This window comes from Macaca mulatta, chromosome 7 (assembly GCF_049350105.2).
Source record: "Macaca mulatta isolate MMU2019108-1 chromosome 7, T2T-MMU8v2.0, whole genome shotgun sequence".
Lineage (NCBI taxonomy): Eukaryota > Metazoa > Chordata > Mammalia > Primates > Cercopithecidae > Macaca > Macaca mulatta.
The window spans coordinates 9046993-9069943 of NC_133412.1; the positions used below are offsets into that span (position 1 = coordinate 9046993).

The window sequence follows — 22951 nt, forward strand, 5'->3', positions numbered from 1 at the left end:
GTGGAGGAGAGCAGCCCCTTGGGAAGTGGGAAGAACCGCAGGGGAGTGAGGAGCCGCAGGAGCCCAGATGGGAGGGAGCCTCAGCCCTCAGCCAGGTGATGGGGACCGAGCTTTGTCTGTTGCACTCAATGACTGCTGGGGAACCTTGGGAGACATTTCCTTGGAGTTGTGGAGCTGAAACCAGATAGATGGTAGTGGGTGGGAAGTGACTGTGTCTCCATGATCAGTTGGCCCTTCCTGGACACCAGGAAATCAGGAATGTAGGGATCAGAGCCAGTGTCATCCTCAGGGTACCTGTACTCGGGAGGCTGCCCAGGAGACAGGCAGGCCAGGAGCTGGACACAGGGCTAAGCAGTGGTTCTTCTGAGGGACAGAAGTCACAGCATATTTATGTGATCAGGACAGTAAGGAGGAGGCAGGAGAGCGGGGGTGACTTCTGGTGGGACCCCAGGCAAGGTCAAGGACAGGACTTGGCCTGGGAAAGGAGTAGGCTGCTTGGAGTCAGGGCCTAGAAAGTTCAGGAGCCTCATCAGAAGACACTGCCTATGTTTGGGTGAGGTGGGAAGCTGTGATGAGTGAAGGGGAGGGGCTCGCAGGGGCTGGAGGGGAGAGAAGGGCGTGCGTCGGGGAGCCCAGCGTGTGGAGGGGAGAAGGAGAGAGAAGGGCGTGCGTCAGGGGAGCCCAGCGTGTGGAGGGGAGAAGGAGAGAGAAGGGCGTGCGTCAGGGGAGCCCAGCGTGTGGAGGGGAGAAGGAGAGAGAAGGGCGTGCGTCAGGGGAGCCCAGCGTGTGGAGGGGAGAAGGAGAGAGAAGGGCGTGCGTCAGGGGAGCCCAGCGTGTGGAGGGGAGAAGGAGAGAGAAGGGCGTGCGTCAGGGGAGCCCAGCGTGTGGAGGGGAGAAGGAGAGAGAAGGGCGTGCGTCAGGGGAGCCCAGTGTGTAGAGGGGAGAAGGAGCCTCCAGGGTCTGCTGTGCCTGGGGCCCATGCAGCCGTGGCAGGTGGCCCGGTGGCGCGTGGGTGGGGTTGCCTTTGCCTTTTCCCCAAATAGTGTTCTCTGTGATTTTTTTTTTTTTTTTGAGATGGAGTCTCACTCTGCCTCGCAGGCTGGAGTACAGTGGTGTGATCTTGGCTCACTGCAACCTTCGCCTCCCAGGTTCAAGTGATTCTCGTGCCTCAGCCTCCCGAGTAGCTAGGATTACAGGCGTGTGCCTAGCACAGCCAAATCACGTCGAGGACCAGGGTGGGGTGTTTCAGAAAGCCTGTCACTCTTGGGCCACCTCGTGCAGTGCACAAAGGGACCCCTCCGGAGTGCCCTGGTGCCCTGAGAGACCAGTGTGCCTGTCAGAGTGGGTGCAAGCTGTGACAATGCAGCTCATGTAGCCCCACCACCGAGTGCGTGCTGTGTTCCACGCGTCCTTCTCCAGGTTCAAACGGTTCACCGTGTTTTGATTGCCCATGAAAGGTTCTGGAAGCATCTCACCTTCCTGTACTTTTTGCCCTTCCAGGTGCTGCTGTCCGGACTCATAGGTGTCGTCTCCTGGAAGAGGCCCCTCTCCCTCGTGGTAAGTGGCACCTGTGTCTCCAGGTGGCCTCGGAGCAGGGTTCCACCTTCAGATGTGTGAGCAGGTTGGAGGCAATGGCGAAGAGAATTGTAGGTTTTTTTCAGGCAGCAGGAAGCAGAGCTTGATAAAATCTCACTGCTGAAGGCTGATGGGCTCATGAGAAGCGCTGTTTCTTGCAGGAGGTGCTTCTGAGAGTGCCGCTTGGTGTCTTGCTGAGATGCTTCAAGAGCATCCTCTTTGTGTTTGTTTTGTTTTGGTGTCCTGCTGCAAGGACCGAGCGTGAACCAAGGACTTTTCTTTTTTTTTTTGAGACGGAGTCTCGCTCTGTCACCTAGGCTGGAGTGCAGTGGCATGATCTTGGCTCACTGCAACCTCCGCCTCCCGGGTTTAAATGATTCTCTGCCTCAGCCTCCTGAATAGCTGGGATTACAGGCGCCTGCCACCACGCCCAGATAATTTTTGTGTGTTTTTAGTAGAGACGGGGTTTCACCATCTTGGCCAGGCTGGTGTTGAACTCCTGACCTCATGATCCACCCACTTTGGCCTCCCAAAGTGCTGGGATTACAGGTGTGAGCCACTGCGCCCGGCCAACAACGGCATTTTAAAAGTGTGGATGCGGCTTGGCACGGTGGCTCAGACCTGTAATCCCAGCACTTTGGGATGCCGAGGCGGGCGGACACGAGGTCAGGAGCTCGAGACCAGCCTGGCCAACATGATGAAACCCCATCTCTACTAAAATTACAAAAATTAGCCAGAACATGGTGGCGAGCATCTGTAATCCCAGCTACTGGGGAGACTGAGGCAGGAGAATCGCTTGAACCTGGGAGGCAGAGGTTGCAGTGAGCTGAGATTGCGCCACACCATGGCACTCCAGCCTGGGCAACAGAGAGAGAGTCCATCTCAAAAAAAAAAAAAGTGTGGATGCATGCGTTTCCTCTAGACATTAAAGCCTGTTTATGCACTATGCATGCATACGTATGATCACACAAACAGAACATATTTTATCAGCGTTCAAGAAATGTTAGAGTTTTGTGTTTTGGGGGGAACCCTAAAATTCTGTGAGTAAAATAAAGAGAGTTATTTGAATTGCTGTGGCATTGTGCTGAGGAGCAGGCCACGCGGGAGATGGAGAGGAGGATGGTTTTTCCCTCGGAAAAATACCCTAAGCAGATTTGTGTCTATTGATTTGTATGCCTGTTCTTCTCAGTGTATGCATTAATATATGTATGTGTCCGTGTCAGGACTAGAGGAAGAGGTTTTCCGGGTTTTGATAGATAATGAAACAGACAGCGTGGCATTTTTCTTCTTTTATATTAATCAATTATTTAAAATCTCCTCTTTAAGTGATTAGACTTGGAGATAATGACATGTAGTAAATATTAATGGGAATAGAAAAATAACCCACATTTGTCTATTGAAAACACCTCTTCTTTCGTGGGAGTAACCATGACGCCCTAAAATGGTATCAGAGAAGACAGGAGTGACCTGAGAGTCAGCTGAGGCTCCTCTTCTGCTGTATTTCGGCTCATGTAAGGAATTTCCTTTTAGAAAAATATTTTTATTTAGAACTTTCAAACATACATAAAAGTAAAGAGACTGCTGTCATGAACCCCTGTGTACCCCTCATCTGGCTTCAACAGATGTCAGCATCTGGTCCATCTTGTTTTGTCACTATCTCCCTACCTTCCCCCCCAGCCCCTTGCTGGATTATTTTGAAGCTGGCTCTTGGTGCCGAGGGGAAATGCAGTGAATAGGTGACTGTGGGATTGACGTCCTCGGGGTATGCAGTGTGGTGACTGCGCTGCCTTCAGTGACACGGGGACAGCTGCCTCCTCCGTCCACACCCACCTTCGCGGTGCAGACAGATTAAGCTCTCTAAACAAAGGAAAGCCGCCTTCCGCAGAGTGGGTGTGTGGACGAAAAGACAAGAGAGGAATGACGTCCATCACCCGGTCACCCCCGCGTGCCACCCCCGGCCCCGGCCCCAGCATCGGGAATCTCACGGGGCTGGGCATTTTACCACGCAGGATGCATAAGCTTAGAGCGGACGAGGAATTAGGACCCCTTATGGTGGCGGCTGAGGAGTGTCCCAGGGAAGCCAGGGGAGCAGGCTGCGGTCTCAGGACTCATCCCAGTAGAGGGACATCGCAGCAGCTGGACCTACTGGAGTGGAGTGTTCAGAGCGCTTGCTCCCCAGCCCTGCCACAGTGGTTGGAGCAGGGCCAGCCTGCTCTCTGGGAGGTGGGCAGCACTGACCTCCCATGGACAAATTTCCTCCCAAGCCCCAGGCAGAGGGGAAGGGGATCATGTGGCTTGACTGACTTCCTTGCCTTATGTAGGGAGGTTAGGATATCATTAGGGTGACACTAACTGCTGGTACTACCCCCTGACTTTCAGTGGCTCCATTAGGGCAAGGCTAGTCTGGCCCTTGTCCAGGTCAGGCATGGCCTATGATTGAATCCTTCACAGAGGGACTTAGGGACCTGGCTCCTTCCACCCGAGGGCCGCAGTGTTTCCTAGGGCTGTGAGATCTGCTGCAAGTCAGTGACAGGGAATAGAGAACAGAAAAGGAACCCTAGCAGTTTAATTTGCTTGGTCCGAAAATGACATTCATTGCTTGCCTTTCAAGCCATTCAGGAGAGCTTGTCCTGAGGCCCCATCTAGGAACCCGTGGACCCGTGGCAGGCACTGCCTCTCTGGACAGTCACTTCCCAGAGGCAGTTCCGCGCTGCAGACGGACTGTGTGGGTTTTGCTGGGTAGTTTGTTGTCTGTACCATAAGAATGTTCTTCTGTCGTGTTGACCACAACAGTACAATCTTGATTCATTAGCAAAAACTCACTCTCTGAATCATGACCATTGAGATAGTCTCGGCTTTGGCTTCATGAGAAGTAAAGGCATTCACAATAGATGCCGGGAAAATCTACAGTATAAAGATCTATTGGGGTGCTCTAGAAAAACATAACCAATGGGAGATATACAGATAGAGAGAGATACAGATAGGTATACACACGCATTCACACACGTATATATAAATATCTAGATTATAACATATATGTGTGTGTATGTATATAGAGAGATTTATTTATTTTAAAGGATTGGCTCACACGGTTGTGGGAACAGGCAGTTTGAAAGTCTGTAGTGCTGGCTCGCAGGCTGGACACAGAGCTGAGGCTGCAGCTTTAGCCTGAAGGGAGGCGCCAGGCGGAATTCCCTCCTCCCTGGAGGAGATCTGTCCTTTTCTCTTCTTTCCACTGACTGGACGCGGTCCACCTGCATTATGGAGGGTCATCTGCTTTGTTCAGAGTCTGCTGGCTTCGAACTTAATCTCTTCTACAAAAATACCTTCACAGCGACATCCAAACTAGTGTTTGACCACATATCTGGGTACTGTGGTCTAGCTGAGTTGACACTTAACAGGAACCATCACCACAGAGTTTTTGGAAATGTGACCGAAGATCTTCTATCCAGAATAATACCAAAGAAAATACTGTCAACAATGATGGCAACCATTCATCGAGTGGGACCTGTGTGTCCTCACCTTCACAACAGTCCTGGCAAGATTGGTTTTCCTACTCTTTTTTTTAAGAGTTTTTAAAGTTTAAAATAGTTTTTTTTAAAAAAGGTTTTTAAAGTGAGGCCAAGGCTTCCACACCTTAAGTAATGAGCTAGGACTTGAATCCAAAGCTCTCTGACTCCCAAATCCTCCTTTTTTTCCAGCCGACTGTAGTCTGTGTGGTCATTGTCTGTCTTTTCTAAGTGTATATATATATATATATATCTCACATGACTTACATTCTTTCAACCTCATCTTCTTGTCCCTTTGTATTTTCTGTCTCAGTTGGTGACACCACCGCCCACCCAGTCTAGAAACTGGGGAGTCACTCAGACATCCTTCTCCTTCCTCACCCATCATGCTTATTCACAAGCTCTCTCTTTGTGACTCATTTTGTTACTATTACTATTATTATTATTTTGAGACAGAGTCTCACTCTGTTGCCCAGGCTGGAGTGCAATGGTACGATCTTGGCTCACTGCAACCTCCGCCACCTGGGTTCAAGCGATTCTCTTGCCTCAGCCGCCTGTAGCTGGGATTACAGTGGCTGGGCATGTGTGCCACCACACCCAGCTAATTTTTGCGTTTTTGGTAGAGACAGAGTTTCACCATGTTGGTCAGGCTGGTCTCGAACTCCTGACCTCGTGATCCGCCCACCTTGGCCTCCCAAAGTGCTGGGATTACAGGTCTGAGCCCCTGTGCCCGGCCGTGACTCATTTTATTTGTATGCAGCTGCCCCTCTCTTCTCTCTGCCTTGAGCCACCATTCTAGGGCAGGTCCTTGCCTGGTATCTCAATGGTTCCCCAGGGCCCACAAAATGGAACTGAGGTTTTCCAGATGACGCATGAGACCTTGTGCAAGGAAAGAGGAAAGGAAGACCTAGAAAGCAAAGTACCCTGTCCTGGGACTTAGCACTAGAATGGCTCGAAGTCTTGATTTCAGTGATTTTTAAAATAAAAGCTCCTGCTTTTGTTGTCTGTGCTATTTATGTGTTTTTCTTCCTGGAGGTGTCAACTAAAGATGCAGCCGTGAGTTTTCTAGTTCATTCCCGGGGGACACACTGGCCTGCCCTCCCCGCAACGCCTTCCGTGAAGACCACACAGTGAGCTGCCCTCTGTGAAAGGAGAGTGTCCCTCAGGAGAGTGAGAAGCAGCAGTTCTGGGCCCATGGCTCCAGGGTCCGTGCAGCCGCTGCATTCGCCCTGCAGGCCTGGCTGGCTGAGGACAGGCGTGCGTGGCCCCGGCTGCTGGAGCGTTTTGGTGCTGCCATTGCTCTCCTGGCAGCAGCTTTCCTCTGCAGGGCTCCCAAGCACAAGGCCGTCCGGAGCCCTGCTGCAGCTCCTTCTTTTTATCCTTCTGCGCTTACACACACACAGAGCGAGATGAAGGAGAGCTGTACGGTGTCCGCCGGAGTGACTGATGTGCGGGAGGGCGAAGGCTCTGTTGGGGAAGAGCAAGAGAGGGGAGCAGCAGGCCACTGTGGGCACTTGGTGAGGGAGGCCTCCCTTTGTAGGCTGGTGAATACAATGTGAGAGGGAGGGGAAGAGGGGAAACGCTGTGTGTGTGTGTGTGTGTGTGTGTGTGTGTGTGTGTGTGTGTGTGTGTGTTTACCATAATGTTTTATAAGTGCCTTTCCAAATGCTGAAAACTAGCGACATACATAAAGAGTATGTATTTTCACATTACTGGGGTAGATTTTTTTTTTTTAAATCTGTGCTTAGTGTCTCCTATGATTGAGATAATTGTCTTCCTTACATTAAACTATAACAGGTTCTATATTATGCTGGATGCCAATTAAAAATCAGATTAGATAGCTCTGATTAGATGATTTTTTGAAAGATTCAGTGAACCATCTTGTGATGGCTTATGTATCAATAATGGAAACAGTCTCCCATAATCACAGGTGGTATAAGTTTTAAAACCTTGAGTACAGTAGCACTGACCTGGATATTAGATTATTTATAATAACTGATACTATTGAGAGAGTAATAACTATGGAGTTGAAAACGTTTTTTAGAATTTTTTTACCAATAACAAATTAGTTATAGTTTAGGACACTTTTTTTTTTAAAGCAAAGTAAATCTACTTTAAGAAGCACTGATCTTTGGGAATATGAGTACCATATAGATCCAATAATGTGTTTAGTACTGTTTGCATTTTATATTACATTGAGGAATCTGGCTTTTTGCCTTACTCAGATGGTGGTTTATTTTTATTGCTAAGCTTTATCAACCCAGACAGAAACATGTATCCATCATGGCTCAATCAGAGAAACAGGGCTTCTTAGAGTCAACACCAAAGATCTTGGTGAACCGGTCTACTCTGATCACTGCTTTGACTCTCTGTCCTTCACAGTAACCACATCCACCATGCCTTTGGCAATTAAGTGCTGCCACCTGGCCCCTGCAACCCTGGGATCTCACCATCTTCACTGCATTTAGGGACCCTAGTTAGATGGTAGCACAGAAATTCCAACTGTAATTTGTGGCCTCCAGAGAAGAGTTCAAGGATGCTGAGGTTCCTCTCGCATATTTATTTCTCATAACTGTAGAGAAATGTGTGCCTCTGGATCCTCTTGGGTTGGGTGAGGTCAGACAGACCAAATCTACTCTAACATTTCAGTCTCCTTGAGTCTTTAGATCCCTTCGTCTATGGTACACCAAAAAAGTCTGGCATTTCAACTTCACTTAATAAAGCCCACCTTCGGCTTTGTATTTTAGCCAACCAAACAAGCTGCTGTGGGTCCATAGCAATAGACGTGGTCTGATTCAGCTATATATTTTCCCTACCTTGATCTCACACCATTAATGGTAAATCAGGATTGCTGCAGCCTCCTGTTGTGAGAAAGTTTCCAGGCCACAGCATAGGAACCTGGGAAGAGCCTGGCAGTCCTGAGTTATGGAGGCTGTACTGAGCCTGGGAGTCCAAGGTGGCTAGAATTTGCAGAACAAAGTGCCAGAGAGGAAAGACTTACTCAGGCAGAGGGTTCTGGAGATCTGGAGAGGAAGCCCTGTGAATATTCAGCTGCTACTGATCAGCTCTTGCATGTAAGGAAACTGAGGCCATGAAAGAATTATCTGAGAGGACTAGAGAGAAAAGTGCCAGTCACAAAATTAGGGTTTTCCCACCATCCAGGTTGGAAAACTTCATGATTCACTTGGGCATTGTATAGAGTATGCAGAAGAGTTTTACCTCAGTAGTGGAGAATAACTAGCCTTGAGCTAAATGCTGTTCCAGTTCTGCCTAGCAAATATTAAAGCAAGATCCAAAGGAATCAAATAGTTTTCAAGTAATTTACCTGTGTCCCAGAGCAAAGTTTAAGAATGTTTATAGGAGTACAAAAGTATCCAGCACCAACTAGATAGCATTCCTAATGCCTAGCATCTAATCAAAGATTACTAGGCATGCAAAGAAGCAGGAAACTATGGTTCAAAGAGACAAGAAAAATAAACCCATTGAAACTGATACAAAATTGCTGCAGATATTAGAATTATCAGACAAGGACATTAAAACAGTTATTAAAATTATATGTTCCAAAAGTTAAGTAGACACATGGAGGTCTAAAAAAACCCAGTTGAACTTCTACTGATGAAAACTACAATGTAAGAGAGAAAAAAATCACTGGATGAGATTAATGGCAGATTTGGAACAAGAAAAAACTTTAGTGGACTTACAGGCATTGCAATGCAATATACATTCTCCAAAATGAAGAACATAGAAAAAAAGCATTTTTTAAACAAAACTATGAAAAAAAATCAGAGAACTTTGTGGAATAATTTCCAGAAACACTAATATATGTGGACTAAGGAGTGAGGGCAAACAGAAAAAATACTTGAAGAAATAGTAGTAATTTTTTTTTCAAAATGGAATAAAAACTAGAAACCCACAGATTCCAGAAGCTCAGTGCATACAAAGAACCAAAAATAGGAAAAAAAAAAAAAAACCAAAAAACACACACCAATGTATTATAGGGTTTATAACATTTATATAAGTAATTGTATGAAAATACTATAAAGGAGGGAGGATGGAAGTATACAATGTAAGATTCTTAGACTATACATGATGAAGTCTAATGTCACCTGAAGGTAAACTGTGATAAAGTTGTATACTGTAAAGCCTAAAGCAACCACTAAAATAAAACCAAAAACCCCAAAGAGTTGGCTAAGAAACAAAGGAAATCAAATAGAATCATAAAAAATATCCATTTAATGCAAAAGAAGGCAGAAAACAGGAGAAAGGAAACAAAGAATAGATGGAACTGAAACAAAACAAATAGTAAGATTCCATTACCTATTTGAATTTCTTCCATGAATTGCTTGTACGTATTTTTTCTGTGAGACTGTGTTACATTGATATGTGAGATTTCTTTTTTTTGAATTTTAAACTCTAGTGTATTAAATATTCATTGTTTTGAATTTAGCAAATACATAAAAACACAATAAGACAATTTTTAAAAATTATCCCAAATCCCAACATTTAGAGATAGACATAATTACATTTTGCTGTTTTGCCTTCCATTTTTCCCTGTGCATACACAGATGCATACATATTTTTATGAAAATTAGAATCAGAGTGCACCTGTTTTGTAACCTGCCTTTTTTTCTGTTTAGGAGTATTTCCTGACTGTTGCTCCATTCACGAAATATTTCTTAGTACAACCTGTTTTAAACAGTTGCGCATTATTTTGTTGTGTGAATGTATTAACATGTAACCAATGAGAAAGGGACATTTTAAAAATTGCAAGGAAAGAAGTTGTTTTCTAATACCCTTAAGCAATTTGAAAATAACCATTTAAATCCAAACAATTATAAAATTCTTATTTGTCTGCAAAGGAAGGTTCAATAAAGCAATTCAAGTAGGAGACAATAAAAATAAAAAGAAAGCAAAATAAAAAAAAGAGAATGAAAAGAAAGCAAAACAAAAACACAACAAAATCTTATAATTTAATTTCCCACGAAGTCTCTAATTTAGTTTTCTGTTAACTCAAGTGAATCTGCCTAGTGAGACTAAACCAGAGGGGCTTCCATGTTAGCGTTTACCCGACAGGGACTCCAATTCAATCTACTCCAAACCCAAACTGATTTATTTTTGCTCCCCTATCTCATTAGGAATGTTTCTGCCTTTCCTTCAGTTGCCTTGTTCTAAAACCTAAACTCAGGTTCCTTTGGTTCCTTCCTCACCCCGACATGATTCAGTATATTGAACCATATTATTAATATATCAATTCTTTACCTTCTAGTCTTTCAAACCCCTCCTTCACCGTCACTGTCCCTCCTTGGGGGGCCTCACTTCATTTCCTTATTTTTATTATTTTTTTGTGTTTTTTTTTTTCTTATGATAATACTTTTCTGTTTTAAGTGACTAATACTTTATCCCAGTTTGTCTTGTCAGTTTGTTTGTCTTTTAATTTTTAATGAAGTGTCTTTTTAAAAAATACACAAGGGCTAGTGTTTTTATCTTGGAAAATCTGCTTTTTTTTTTTTTTTTAAATATGACTTCTAGGGTTTCTTTCTTTAGTTTGAAAGATCTCTCTTGGACCATAATTCTGAAATTATTCACCTGTGTATTTCTAAAATGTTTAGTTTTTCTTTTTATGTTTAATTGAATCAAAACTTATTTTTACATATGGTATGAAGTAAGGCTCTAACTTTATCTTTTCCTAATGGAGGGCCCTTTTCCCAATATTATTTCTTTAAACAATTCAGTATTTCTTCTCCCATTTGAAATGTTTTCCGCCACCTCACTGCTAGATGTGGGTCTGTTTATTAATCTTTATTTTGTGTAATGAATCTATCAGTTCATTTCTAAGACAATATTACATTGTTTTAACTAGTCCAGCTTTATAATAAGTCATTCTTCTATTTTTCACATATTTTTTGCTACTTCTTTGCATTCTTCAATAAATTTAGAATGAATTTGTAAAGTGTGGTCATGATTTGATTTTGTGATTGCCTTGATTTTATAGATTAATTCCTGGAAACATAATGTCTATAATATTTAGAGATGGGGATATACAGTTGACCCTTGAACAACATGGCAGTTAGGGGCGCTGACCCCTCATGTAGTTGAAAATTTGCATATAATGTGTGACTTCTCAAAAACTTAACTACAAATAGGCAACTGCTGACTGGAAGCCTTACCGATCATAGTCAATTAACACATATTTTGTATGTTAGATGTATTTTTTTATTTTTATTTTTATTTTTTATTTTTTATTTTTTGAGACGGAGTCTCGCTCTGTCACCCAGGCTGGAGTGCTGTGGCCTGATCTCAGCTCACTGCAAGCTCCGCCTCCCGGGTTCCCGCCATTCTCCTGCCTCAGCCTCCCGAGTAGCCGGGACTACAGGCGCCCGCCACCTCACCCGGCTAGTTTTTTTTTTGTATTTTTTAGTAGAGATGGGGTTTCACCGTGTTAGCCAGGATGGTCTCGATCTCCTGACCTTGTGATCCGCCCGTCTCGGCCTCCCAAAGTGCTGGGATTACAGGCTTGAGCCACCGCGCCCGGCTAGATGTATTATATGCTGTATGCTTACAATAAAGTAAGCTAGAGAAAAGCAAATATCATTTCAAAAAGTCCTAAGAAATAGAAAATGTATTTACTGTTAATTAAGCGGAAGTGGACTGTTATAAAGGCCTTTATCCTCATCGTCATCAGTTGAGTAGGCTGAGGAGGAGGAGGAAGAGGAGGGGTTGGTCTTCCTGTCTCAGGGGTGGCAGAGGTAGAAGATTCATGTATAAGTGGACCCATGCTGTCCAAACCTGTGCTGTTCAAGAACCAACTGTATTTTCTGCTATAATTTTTGGAAAAATTATGTATCTTGATCTCATACTTGTTTATCACATACCATAGTGTATTATTAGACTAGTTCTAATTATTTGTCTATTGGATAGTTCAAGAAAAATTGATTGGGGAAATTTCTTCCATTAATTCTTTGATTGTATCTCTTATTTATTTATTTGTTTGTCTTTGCCTTCCCTTACTTGAATGCCTAGTGGATAGATGCTCTACCTTCTAAATTGATCCTATGGGATTTTTAACATTTTCTTTCTCTTTTTCTTTACTTTCTGGGGCACTTCTGTTTTATTTTCTAGATAACTACTTTGGATTTCAGCTGTATCCATTCTACTGCTTGATCCTTCTGTTGAATTTTTTATTTTGACAGACAGCTATGTTATTTTCTAAGAACTGTGTTTTTCTCTAATTGCTTTTTTTCATAGCAATGTGTTCACATTTTATGGAACACTCATTTAATGGGTGCAATCTCGTTCAAGTATATTAATTAGAATTCTGTTTATCAGATATTCTCACCTCCCCCCACAGGTTGATTGGTCTCTTTAATCATCTAGGTCATTATTCATGCTATTTTCCTATTCAATATCAGGCCATCTTTCATTATCCTATTTATATTTACAAAAGAAGGACTATGTTAATGAAGGTAGAAAGTTGGCGTTGTTGGATTAATTGGTTTCTTGTGTGTGTGTGTGTGTGTGTGTGTTTTTGCAGGGGTGTGTGGTGGTATGGGAGGGTGGCACAGTTTACCTTTCCTACACTCCACCCTAGTACGCCGGTCCAGAATGTGAAGGCCATCTTTGAAAGTGGGAGCTCTGTTGTGCTGACTGGCAGGATCCGCTGTAGTCTTCCTGGGGGATGAAGCAGGCTCAAGAGGGAAGAGCCGAGCTTATTTTCCACCAGTAAAGCCACCGTTTGTCTCTTTCTTCCCCAGCTTCAGTGTCCATTGTGAGGGTTCAGAGGTACCTCAAGTTGTGCCTGTCCTGGGCAAATGATGATGATGACAGATGATCATGATGATGACAACGACAGTAATGGCTAACATTTATTAACAGTATTTACTGTGTTCCAGACACTCTTCTGCGATGTGGGTACAGCAAGGTTCAGTCACGTTCAAGGTTTTTTGGAGTGAGTAAGAGGCAGAGCTCAGGTTGAAACCCAGGCTGTATGTTCCAGAGCCCACGCTGTCATTCTCTAGGCCTGTGTCTCCTTATCCTGCCTGCACTTCAGAACACCGGGGGTACTTGAACAACTGTTACTTCAGACTCACTATATCAGGATTTCTTGGCATAGGGCCCGGGTATCTGTAGTTTTAGACTCCGTGGATCATTTCAGTATGCAGCCGGGATAGAAAACCTGTGCCTTTCCAGGGTGCATTTGATCTTGGTTGCTGTCTTCTGGTTGTCAATAATTTAGGCAAATGACATTTCTCATTTTTCAGTATAGAGCTACCAGCTCAGCTGTTCAGAATGTTGTTCTTTGCTAATTCTTTGCTACCCTGGCACAATTGTTATGTACAAATATGTCTATAATTGTTCTATATTCTTGAATGATTAAGCCTTTATCATTATAAAATGTCCTTATTTCTGGTAATAATTTTTGTCTTAAAGATGATTTTGTCTAACACTAGGATGGTTACTCAAACTTTCTTTTGGTTAGCATTTGCACAGTATATCGTTTTCTGCCTTTTTACTGACAAACTCTAGTGAATCTCTTATAGACAGTGTGTAATTGGATCATGTTTTTAAAATCCATTCTGCAATTTCTGCCTTTTAATTGGAGAGTTTAATTTTTTTTTTTTTTTTTTTTTGAGATGGAGTCTCACTCTGTCGCCCAGGCTGGAGTGCAGTGGCCGGATCTCAGCTCACTGCAAGCTCCGCCTCCTGGGTTTACGCCATTCTCCTGCCTCAGCCTCCCGAGTAGCTGGGACTACAGGCGCCCACCACCTCGCCCGGCTAGTTTTTTGTATTTTTAGTAGAGACGGGGTTTCACCATGTTAGCCAGGATGGTCTCGATCTCCTGACCTTGTGATCCGCCCGTCTCGGCCTCCCAAAGTGCTGGGATTACAGGCTTGAGCCACCGCGCCCGGCCAAGAGTTTAATTTTTTAACGTAATTACTGATGAGGGATTATTATGTCTCCCAGTATGCTATTTGTTTTCTGTATGTCTTACCTTTTTTTTGTATGTTACCATAACAGAATACCTGAGATTGGGTAATTTATTTAAAAAAATAGGTTTATTTAGCTCATGGTTCTGCAGGCTGGGACGTTCAAGATTGGACAATCGCATCTGTTGGCTTCTGGTGAGGGCCTTGTGCTTCCTCAAAACATGACAGATAAAGGGAAAGGCAAAAAGGGAAAAACATGAGAGGCAACCTTACTTTGTAACAATTAACTCTTACCAAAGCTAATCCTTTCTGCAGAGAACTAACCCAGTGTTGTGAGAAAGACATTAATCCAACTTAAGTTAGTCATCTCTTAAAGACACCACCTCCAAACACTGTTGCATTGGCAATTAAATTTCAACCTGAGTTTTGACTGGGACAAACCACATGCAAACCATAGCATCTCTGTAGTTACCTTTACTCATGCTTCTTATGTCTATGTGAGTTTAATTTACTGTCTAGTTTTGCACACGCTTGTGTGCATGGGGGTGTGTGTGTGTGTATGTGTATGTTTAATTTCTTTACTATTTGTTGTAGGACAGATTCTATAGAGACAAATTATCTCAGCTTTGGCTTATCTGGTAATGTCTTGATTTTTTTCTTCATTTTTCAGGGATAGTTTTGCTGGATATGGAATTCTTGGTTTACACTTTTTTTTTTCTTGCCATTGCACTGCCTTCTGTCCTGCATGTTTTCTAATGAGAAACTAGCTGTTAATCTTATTGGAATCCCTTGTATGTGGTAAGTCACTGATCTTTTGCCTTCAAGCTTCTTTCTTTGGCCTTGGCTTTTGACAGTTTGATTATGATCTGTCTAGGTATGGATCTCTTTACGTTTATTATACTTAGATTTCATTGAGCTTGGATGTGTAGATTCTTGTCTTTTGTCAAATTTGGGAAGTTTTTGGCCATAATTTCTTCAAATGTATTTTCTGCTCTTTTCACTTTCTCTCCTCTCCTGTTGATACTCCATTGCATGCACTTTGGTACACTTTATGATGGCTCACACACTTCTTAAGATCTGTTCATTTTTCTTCATTGTTTATTCTGCTGCTCAGACTGGATAATCTCAGTTAACCTATTTTTAGGTTAACTGATGATTCTTTCTTCTGCCTACTCAAATCTGCTGTTTAACCCCTGTAGAGAGTTTTTTATTTGAGCTATTGTACTTTTTATGCTATAATTTCTATTTGGTTCTTTTTCTTCAGACAGAGTCTTGTTCTGTCTCTCAGGCTAGAGTGCAGTGCTATGATCATAGCTCACTGCAGCTTCCAACTTTTGGGCTCAAGGGATCCTCCCTCCTGCCTCAGGCCCCTGAGATTACAGGTGCATGCTACCACACCTGGCTAATTTTTGTGTATTTTTTGGTAGTGATAGGATCTTGCTATGTTGCCCAGGCTGGTCTCAAACTCCTGGCCTCAAGCAGTCATCCTGCCTCAGTCTTCCAAATTGCTGGCATTACAGGTATGAGCAACCATGCCCAGCCCTGTTTGGTTCTTATAATTTCTGTCTCTTTATTAATTTTCTGTATTTGGTGAGATATCATAGTCTTCTTTTTCTTTAGTTCTTTAGACAGTTTGCTTTAGCTCTTTTAATATGTTTAAATAACTGATTTAAAGTCTTTGTCTTCTAAGTCCACCATGCCTTTCTCAGGGATCATATATGTGTGTGTGTGTGTGTGTGTGTGTGTGTGTGTGTATGAGATAGGTACATGTGATATATATATATATTTTTTTTGTTTTTATTTTTATATATTTTTTTAAGATGGAGTCTCAATCTGCTGCCCAGGCTGGAGTACAGTGCCATGATCTTGGCTCACTGCAGCCTCTGCCTCCTGGCAGAGTTCAAGCAGTTCTCATGCCTCAGCCTCCTGAGTAGCTGGGATTACAGGCATGTGCCATCACTCCCAGCTAGTTTTTGTATTTTTGGTAGAGATGGGGTTTCACCATCTTGGCCAGACTGGTCTCAAACTCCTGACCTCAGGAGTGATCAGGCCACCTCAACCTCCCAAAGTGCTGGGATTATAGGCATGAGCCACTGTGTCCGGCCAGAGATCACTTATATTGATTGCTTTTTTGTTTTTTGCCTGTATATGGGCCATGCTTTCTTGTATCTTCATATTTCTGTCTTTTTTTGTTGAAAACTGGACATTTTCAATAATATAATATGGTGCCTCTAGAAAGCAAATTCTTCCTGTCCACCATAATTTATTGTTGATGTCTTTTCTGAACGACTTCTGTAAAGTCTGTCCTTTGTCATGTGTGGCTGCTGAATTGTCTACCAAGTTAGTTTAGGAGTTACCTAGTTACCGGACAGAGATTTCTTTAAATGCCTGGAGCCAGTACATCTCCCAGCCTTTGACAAGGGGGTCTGTATGACTCTTGCAGCACACCTTCAACATTCTGCAAGGCAGTTGTCATCTGAGAGCTTGGAGCCTTCTCAGGGCTTTTCTGGGCATATGCGCAACCCTGTGCATGTGTGTGGCACTCTGTATTCCCAGAGATATGTTGGGGTGTTTCAAAAGCCCTATGGGCATCTTATTCCCTAGGATTTTTTAAAAGTGTTTAGATTAATACATTGTTTGCCTCAACTTTTATCTACTGATTAGGCACCTGCAGAGTTAAAACACTTGCCTATGAATGTACTCAATAATCTCCCCCAGGGAAAAGACTGTTCACACTGGGTGAGCTGAGGGTCAGGTTAAATGCAACTAGGTTTGTAAGTATGGTCTTCTAGGGGATCACCAGAATGGTCACATCATGAGAATTATTTGGGAATGGGACTTTGGAAAAGATCCAGCTTTGTTCCCTTCCCTCAAGTGGCTTCCAGTCTGCACCAGGCATGTGAGTTGTAATTTTTCAAGGGTACTGTAGAGATGAGGAATGGAGGATGGGAGTAGGGCAAGCCAAAATGCTGCAAATCTTACTGTTCTTACCGAGATTCAGCTCTTCATCTTGAAGAAGTGCTTCCAAGGTTGCTGCAGGTCTTTGGTTAATTTCCAGAGGTGTGAGCAAGTTGATTCTAACCATTTCATTCAGTTATTTTTTCCTCTTATGCAGGAGTGAATTTTTAGGTCTTTGCCACTTTTTCTGATGTCACCTCTCTCCACATATCTTTAATGGTCTTTAGCTAGCAAGACATTTAAAAAATAAATGTATTGTATCCATCAGTTAGCAATCTCCTTTCTATCCTAAAATAGGAATCCCTTGTTGTTCAAGGGTATCATTTGAGAGAGGTGGAATACAGTTCTTAATCATCTTGGAGTGTTTTTTCTACAGTAGCTTTTGATGAATAATTTTCTACTTTCCAGCCAGAGTATTTCTGGGGTTAAAAAGATTCTTCTTGTTGATACATGTAATGTGGGTGAATCTCAGAAACAATTGGCTAAATAGAAGAAGCCAGACACAAAAGACTGCATATTGTATGATTCCATTTTTATGAAACTCTAGTGATGGAGAAGAGATGAGTGGTCACCTGGCGCTGGGGTGTGGGAAGAGAATGGCTACAGGGAAGCACAAGGGAAACTCTGGGGACATGGAATGTTCTGTAGTTTAATTGTGGTGGTGCTTCCATGGCCATATGAGTTTATCAGGATGTACTTTGTCAGGAACTGTGTATCTTAAATGGTTGGATTTTCTTTTATGTAAATTATACTTTAATAAAGCTGATAAAAATATCCCAGTTTAAATAATGCATTAAATTTAATGAAGGTCAGGGGCAGTGGCTCACACCTGTAATCCCAGCACTTTGGGAGGCCGACGCGGGCAGATCACCTGAGGCCAGGAGTTTGAGACCAGCCTGGCCAAACATGGTGAAACCGCATCTCTACTAAAAATACAAAAAATTAGCCGGGCATGGTGGGAACCTGTAGTCCCAGCTACTCAGGAGGCTGAGGCAGGAGAATCACTTGAACCTGGGAGGCAGAGGTTGCAGTGAGCTGAGATCACACTGCTGCACTCCAGACTAGGTGACAGAGCAAGACTTTGTTTTGAAAATAATAATAATGACATAGAACAGTATTTATTAGCCAAAACAAAATAGGTTTTATCCCAGTAGGTGATAACGGAAGTCATCTAACAATCCATGTCAATGGCTGTTAGATTTGGGTCTACATTAGAGCACAGGACACGTGTTTCAGAGTGAATGCTGGGTTTTGCTGCACCTTGATTCGGGGGTTGCTGGGTGGTGCTGGGGCCCTGGCTTCTGAGTCTTTAACAAACAGAACCAATAAAGGTGTGGTCTTCCGGTGTGAAGGTCCGGAAGATATCAAGTAAACCATGTTTAGGTTGCAGAAATGTCAGAAGCACCTTTATTAGATTCAGTTTTTTTGTTTTTTTTTTCTGCAGACTTTTAAAGGACGAAGACAAATTAGAGCAGCCTCCAGAAATACTAAAAGCGGCTCTGTATTTTTTTTTATAATTTTTGGAAACTATATTCCCAGAGCAGTGGGGTAAAAAAAACACAACTCTGTTCTTTACTAGGTGAATAGATAGATAACTGTGGCACATTAGACAATAGAATATTAGTCAGTGCTAAAAAGAAATGAGCTTTGTAGTCCCAGCACTTTGGCAGCTGAGGCAGGTGGATCACTTGAGGTCAGGAGTTTGAGACCAGCCTGGCCAACGTGTTGAAATCCCATCTCTACTAAAAATACAAAAATTAGCTGGGCGTGATGACAGCCACCTGTAATCCCAGCTATTTGGGAGGCTGAGATCAGAGGATTTCTTAAACTCAGGAGATGGAAGTTGCAGTGAACTGAGATCACACCCCTGCACTCCAGCCTGGGCAACAGAGCAAGACTCTGTCTCAAAAAAAAAAAAAAAGCTATCTAGTCATGAAAAGACATGAAAGAAACTTTGCATATTACAGTGTGAAAGAAGTCAATCTGAAAAGGCTATAGACTACATAGTTCCAACCATATGACATTCTGGAAAAGGCAACACTGTGGAGGCAGTAAAAAGATAAGTGGTTGTCAGAGGTTGGGGGAGAGGGAGGAAGAGGTGGAACACAGGATTTCTAGGGCAGTGAAACTATTCTGTATAATACAAGGGTGGATACAGGTCATTATACATTTCTCCAAACCCACAGAATGTACAACACCGAGAGTGGACCCTAATGTAAACCATGGACTCTGAGTGATAATGGTGTGGCAATGTAGGTTCACCAGTTGTTACAAGTGTAGCACTCTGCTGGGGGCTGCTGGTCGTGGGGGAGGCTGTGCCTCTGGGGAGGGAGGGAGTAGATGGGAACTCTCTGTACCTTTTGCTCAATTTTGCTGTGCACCTAAAACTGTTCTAAAAATAAAGTCAACTAAAAAAGTGGAAAATTAAAAAATTTTTTAAAACGTACCACCCCCAAAGCAGGATCCATTCAGTTTATTTGAAATGACTAACAATAGGTAAAGGCAGGATCTATCTCTGTCTCCCACACCAGTTATGACTCACAGCCTGCACCGTTTTCCCAAACGGGAATAGGTGTTCTGCCTTTCAGCTGGGTGAGGGACAGCACTCAGAATGAAGCAGTTTTACCCCAAGGGAGCGGAATGGAAGGACGTCACAGCAGAGAAATCCGGCCATTTCTGTGCACCTTCCACAGTAACAAGCGTGGTGGGAAACTGCCGTATGCTGGGCCCTTTTCAGATGCCCGCTGCACTTAGTTCTCATGACGCCCCAGTGAGACACCTCTGTTATCATCCTAGCCAAAAGAGAAACTGAGGCACGGGGCAGGTGTGTGGCGGGTAAGTGGTGGGCAGGTTTCCAGCCCCGGCCAACCGGCTTTTAATCACTGCCTTACCTGAGACCTTAAAATGTAACCAAAGAAACCTCTTTCCATGCCTTAAAAGGCATAATCCATTCTCCTCTGCAGCTCATCCTACTTACTGCAGCACAACGTAAGACGTAGTAAAATACGTTTAGGTGCAATTAATTCTTTCATGATTTCCTTTTAATTAGAAGCTGCAAAATAGAGGAAAGTTTTTTTCCTTCCATATTTCTTTTCTTAAAAAAAGAGGGTTCCCAGGGTTGTGCATTTATCCTGCGGATGTTTGAGTGGTTCTTAGGCTACAGAGAGCAATTCTGGCCCCAATAAACCCAGGTGTGTGCCACCAAGAGCCCTGGTAGCTCTCCTGTTATCCTGGACACTAGTCAGAATATTTCTAGTCCTGTGGAGTTTGATTGCTGTCCCCGGAGTGGTGATAATGGGTGTCCGATAATTAGCCCTATTGGAGAAACCAGCCCTTATTTTATGCATAAGTATCAATGTTCGATCCTTGTCATAGCCTCAATTTTATTGGAAACCTATAGACAACAACTGTTGAAGAAAACTAGCTTTGATTGTCTTTCCATTCTGGTTGGATTCTCTTATTTTTGTTTTTCTCCACTGCAGTATTTAATGTAACATGCAGACGTTAAGGAATTGGAAGTATGTGATGAATGAACTTCAGCCTGGATTAGTGTTTTTTTATTTCTCTCTCTTCATTGCTATGCTGATCATTTTTCAATGTAAGAAAGCTTAAAATCTTATGCTGCATATATTAACTTCTTTTCAAAAGTGTCTTTGAATTTTTGCACTACCAGAAATGTTTCCTGCTGTGCCCATCAGAAATTCAGTCCCAGTCACACTACAAAGTCATATGTTTGCCATAGTCTGTCGAAAAAATTTATGAATCATCTTAACCTTTAATATGAGTTATAGGAAGCTTGCAAGGCTCTCTTTCGAAGCCATGAATTGAGCTCAAATATCACTTTAATATGCTATTAAAAATATAGGTGAGTTAAAGGTTAATATTTTTAATGTAAATGTATTTGGAGTCATTATTTATTCCGAAAATTCATTATAAATCCACTTTGGGGGTTTCTTACAGTCAAGATCATGACCTTTTTTTTTTTTTTAAGAGAATGTATTTTGTTTGGTCACGTTAAAGATGAAGCCTTCATTTGTTAAGTGCAGAAGAAAAGAGGGAAGTAGGGTAAAAAATATTTGTACAGATCCTTAAAACAGTGCGGAATTTTGCTGTGTTCATGAAGCAGCTTAAGAATCTAAACCTCCCATCTTGTTTATGAAAATAGACTAATACACTTCTTTTAAATTTACTAAAAGTATTAAATGTCAACAGGGAAAGATAGTCTAACCAGAAAGATGAGAGTAAAACAGACAAAGTATAACATAAGGAAACCACTCAAGACCAAGTGAAATTTAAAATAGTTGTTGATAAAATATTAATTTTTATTGAACCATGGCAATTATTTGTATTTGCTTAAATCACTTAACTTGGAAGTATAAACTCTCTTAATCCATCGGGCACATTTTTAATTGAAAATATATTAAACCTTAACTTTTTGCAAGTGACAGCAAGCTGGAATAGAAAGATTAAAAATAAGGGGCCGGGTGTGGTGGCTCATGCCTGTAATCCCACCACTTTGGGAGGCCGAGGTGGGAGGATTGCTTGAGCTCAGGAGTTCGAGACCAGCCTGGGCAACATGGTGAAACCCCGTCTCTACTAAAATACAAAAATTAGTCAGGCGTGGTGGCGTGTGCCTGTAGTCCCAGTTACTCTGGAGGCTGAGGCAGGAGAATCTCTTGAACCCTGGCAGCAGAAGTTGCAGTGAGCCGAGATCCCACCACTGCACTCCAGCCTGGGCAACAGAGTGAGGCTCCATCTCCAAAAAAAAAAAAAAAAAAAAAAAAAAAAGATTAAAAACAAGGCAGACAAAGATACCCAATAAGGTAATTATGTGCTCAAAAATCATAAAGAATTAAATGCATCATCTTGAATTCACCTGGAAACAATCATAATAAACTTTTCCCTGATTGCTGCTTCTGACTGGCTGAGAAGCTTCTGAGAAAGAGTGAGCTATTCTCAAAGCCCAGTCTGGGTAGTGTTACTCTCTTCCTGTGAAGGTAGAGGCTGAGTGGATGGTAAGATCTGTGGAACAGTGCTGAGCGGGGCCGTCTCTGGGAGCTCGGAAGACCCGGGCGGAATGTGCCTCTGGATGGAGTCCCAGACTCTGTATTTCTTTATGGCTGGAATGGTTTTCTTGTGATCCATGTCTGTTGGTTAATGTGCTTTGAAGTGAGTTGCGTTTTAGCTGGTCCCCAAGACCATGATAAATTTCTTGATTACAATAAACCACTTAGTATCCCCAGTTGTGGGGATCAGCAAAGCTTAAGGATATTTCCAGAAAAGGGGAGGAGTTTGCCCAGCTGCTGCTAATGGAGGCTTGGTTACATATTTCCTAGGGTGCTTCCCCATTGGACCTGTGAGTGTCTAACCCTGGGCTGATTCTGTCGCCTGCCTGGTCAGCAGTTCCTTGTTCTATCTGTCCTGGATACATAAAGGACACCAGCAGCACACCATGAGCACAGAGTGGTCATCAGAATTGCCACGAGACTCAGAGCCTGTTGTGCCACAGTAACTGGAATACATTGCACAGGGCCCTGAGCTGTGCGATGACTTGGAAATGAAGAAGATTAAGATATGGTATTTAGGTTTAGGTTCTAGGAGAGGTTATGATATGAGTTGGGGAAATAAAAATATCAATAAAATGTTAAAGATACATAAAGTTGTAAAAGATAATGGGAGGAAATTGCTGCAAGTTAGAACTTAATAAATCGAAAAATGAATTATGTATGCAATTTTTATTTAGAAAGATGAGAGGAAACGGGTGCCTACCTGGTGCTTCTTGTACATTGACTCAAGACAAGTATTCACGGCTGCATTTGAAGAGCATGTCCTTTTCAGAGGGATTATGTACTTGGGTGGTGTAACTACCAAGTTATATACTTGGGTAGCATAATACAAGGGTAATTACTAAAGCTTAGATGGAGAAGTCTAGGCATGTCTGATTTCAGAGGACATGCTCTTTTCATTGTATCATGCTGCTTCCAC

General features: G+C 42.8%; 1 protein-coding gene across 10 annotated transcripts in view; it reads left to right on the forward strand.

Moving 5' to 3' along the window:
- The window catches only part of ENTREP2 (endosomal transmembrane epsin interactor 2), a 443707-nt gene that overhangs the window by 192219 nt on the left and 228537 nt on the right, over nucleotides 1-22951 (forward strand). For all 10 annotated transcript variants that reach the window (XM_077939052.1, XM_077939054.1, XM_077939047.1 and 7 more), the window contains exon 2: nucleotides 1501-1557. In XM_077939052.1, coding sequence (XP_077795178.1) covers nucleotides 1501-1557 — 57 coding nt within the window. The remainder of the gene's footprint in view (nucleotides 1-1500; nucleotides 1558-22951) is intronic.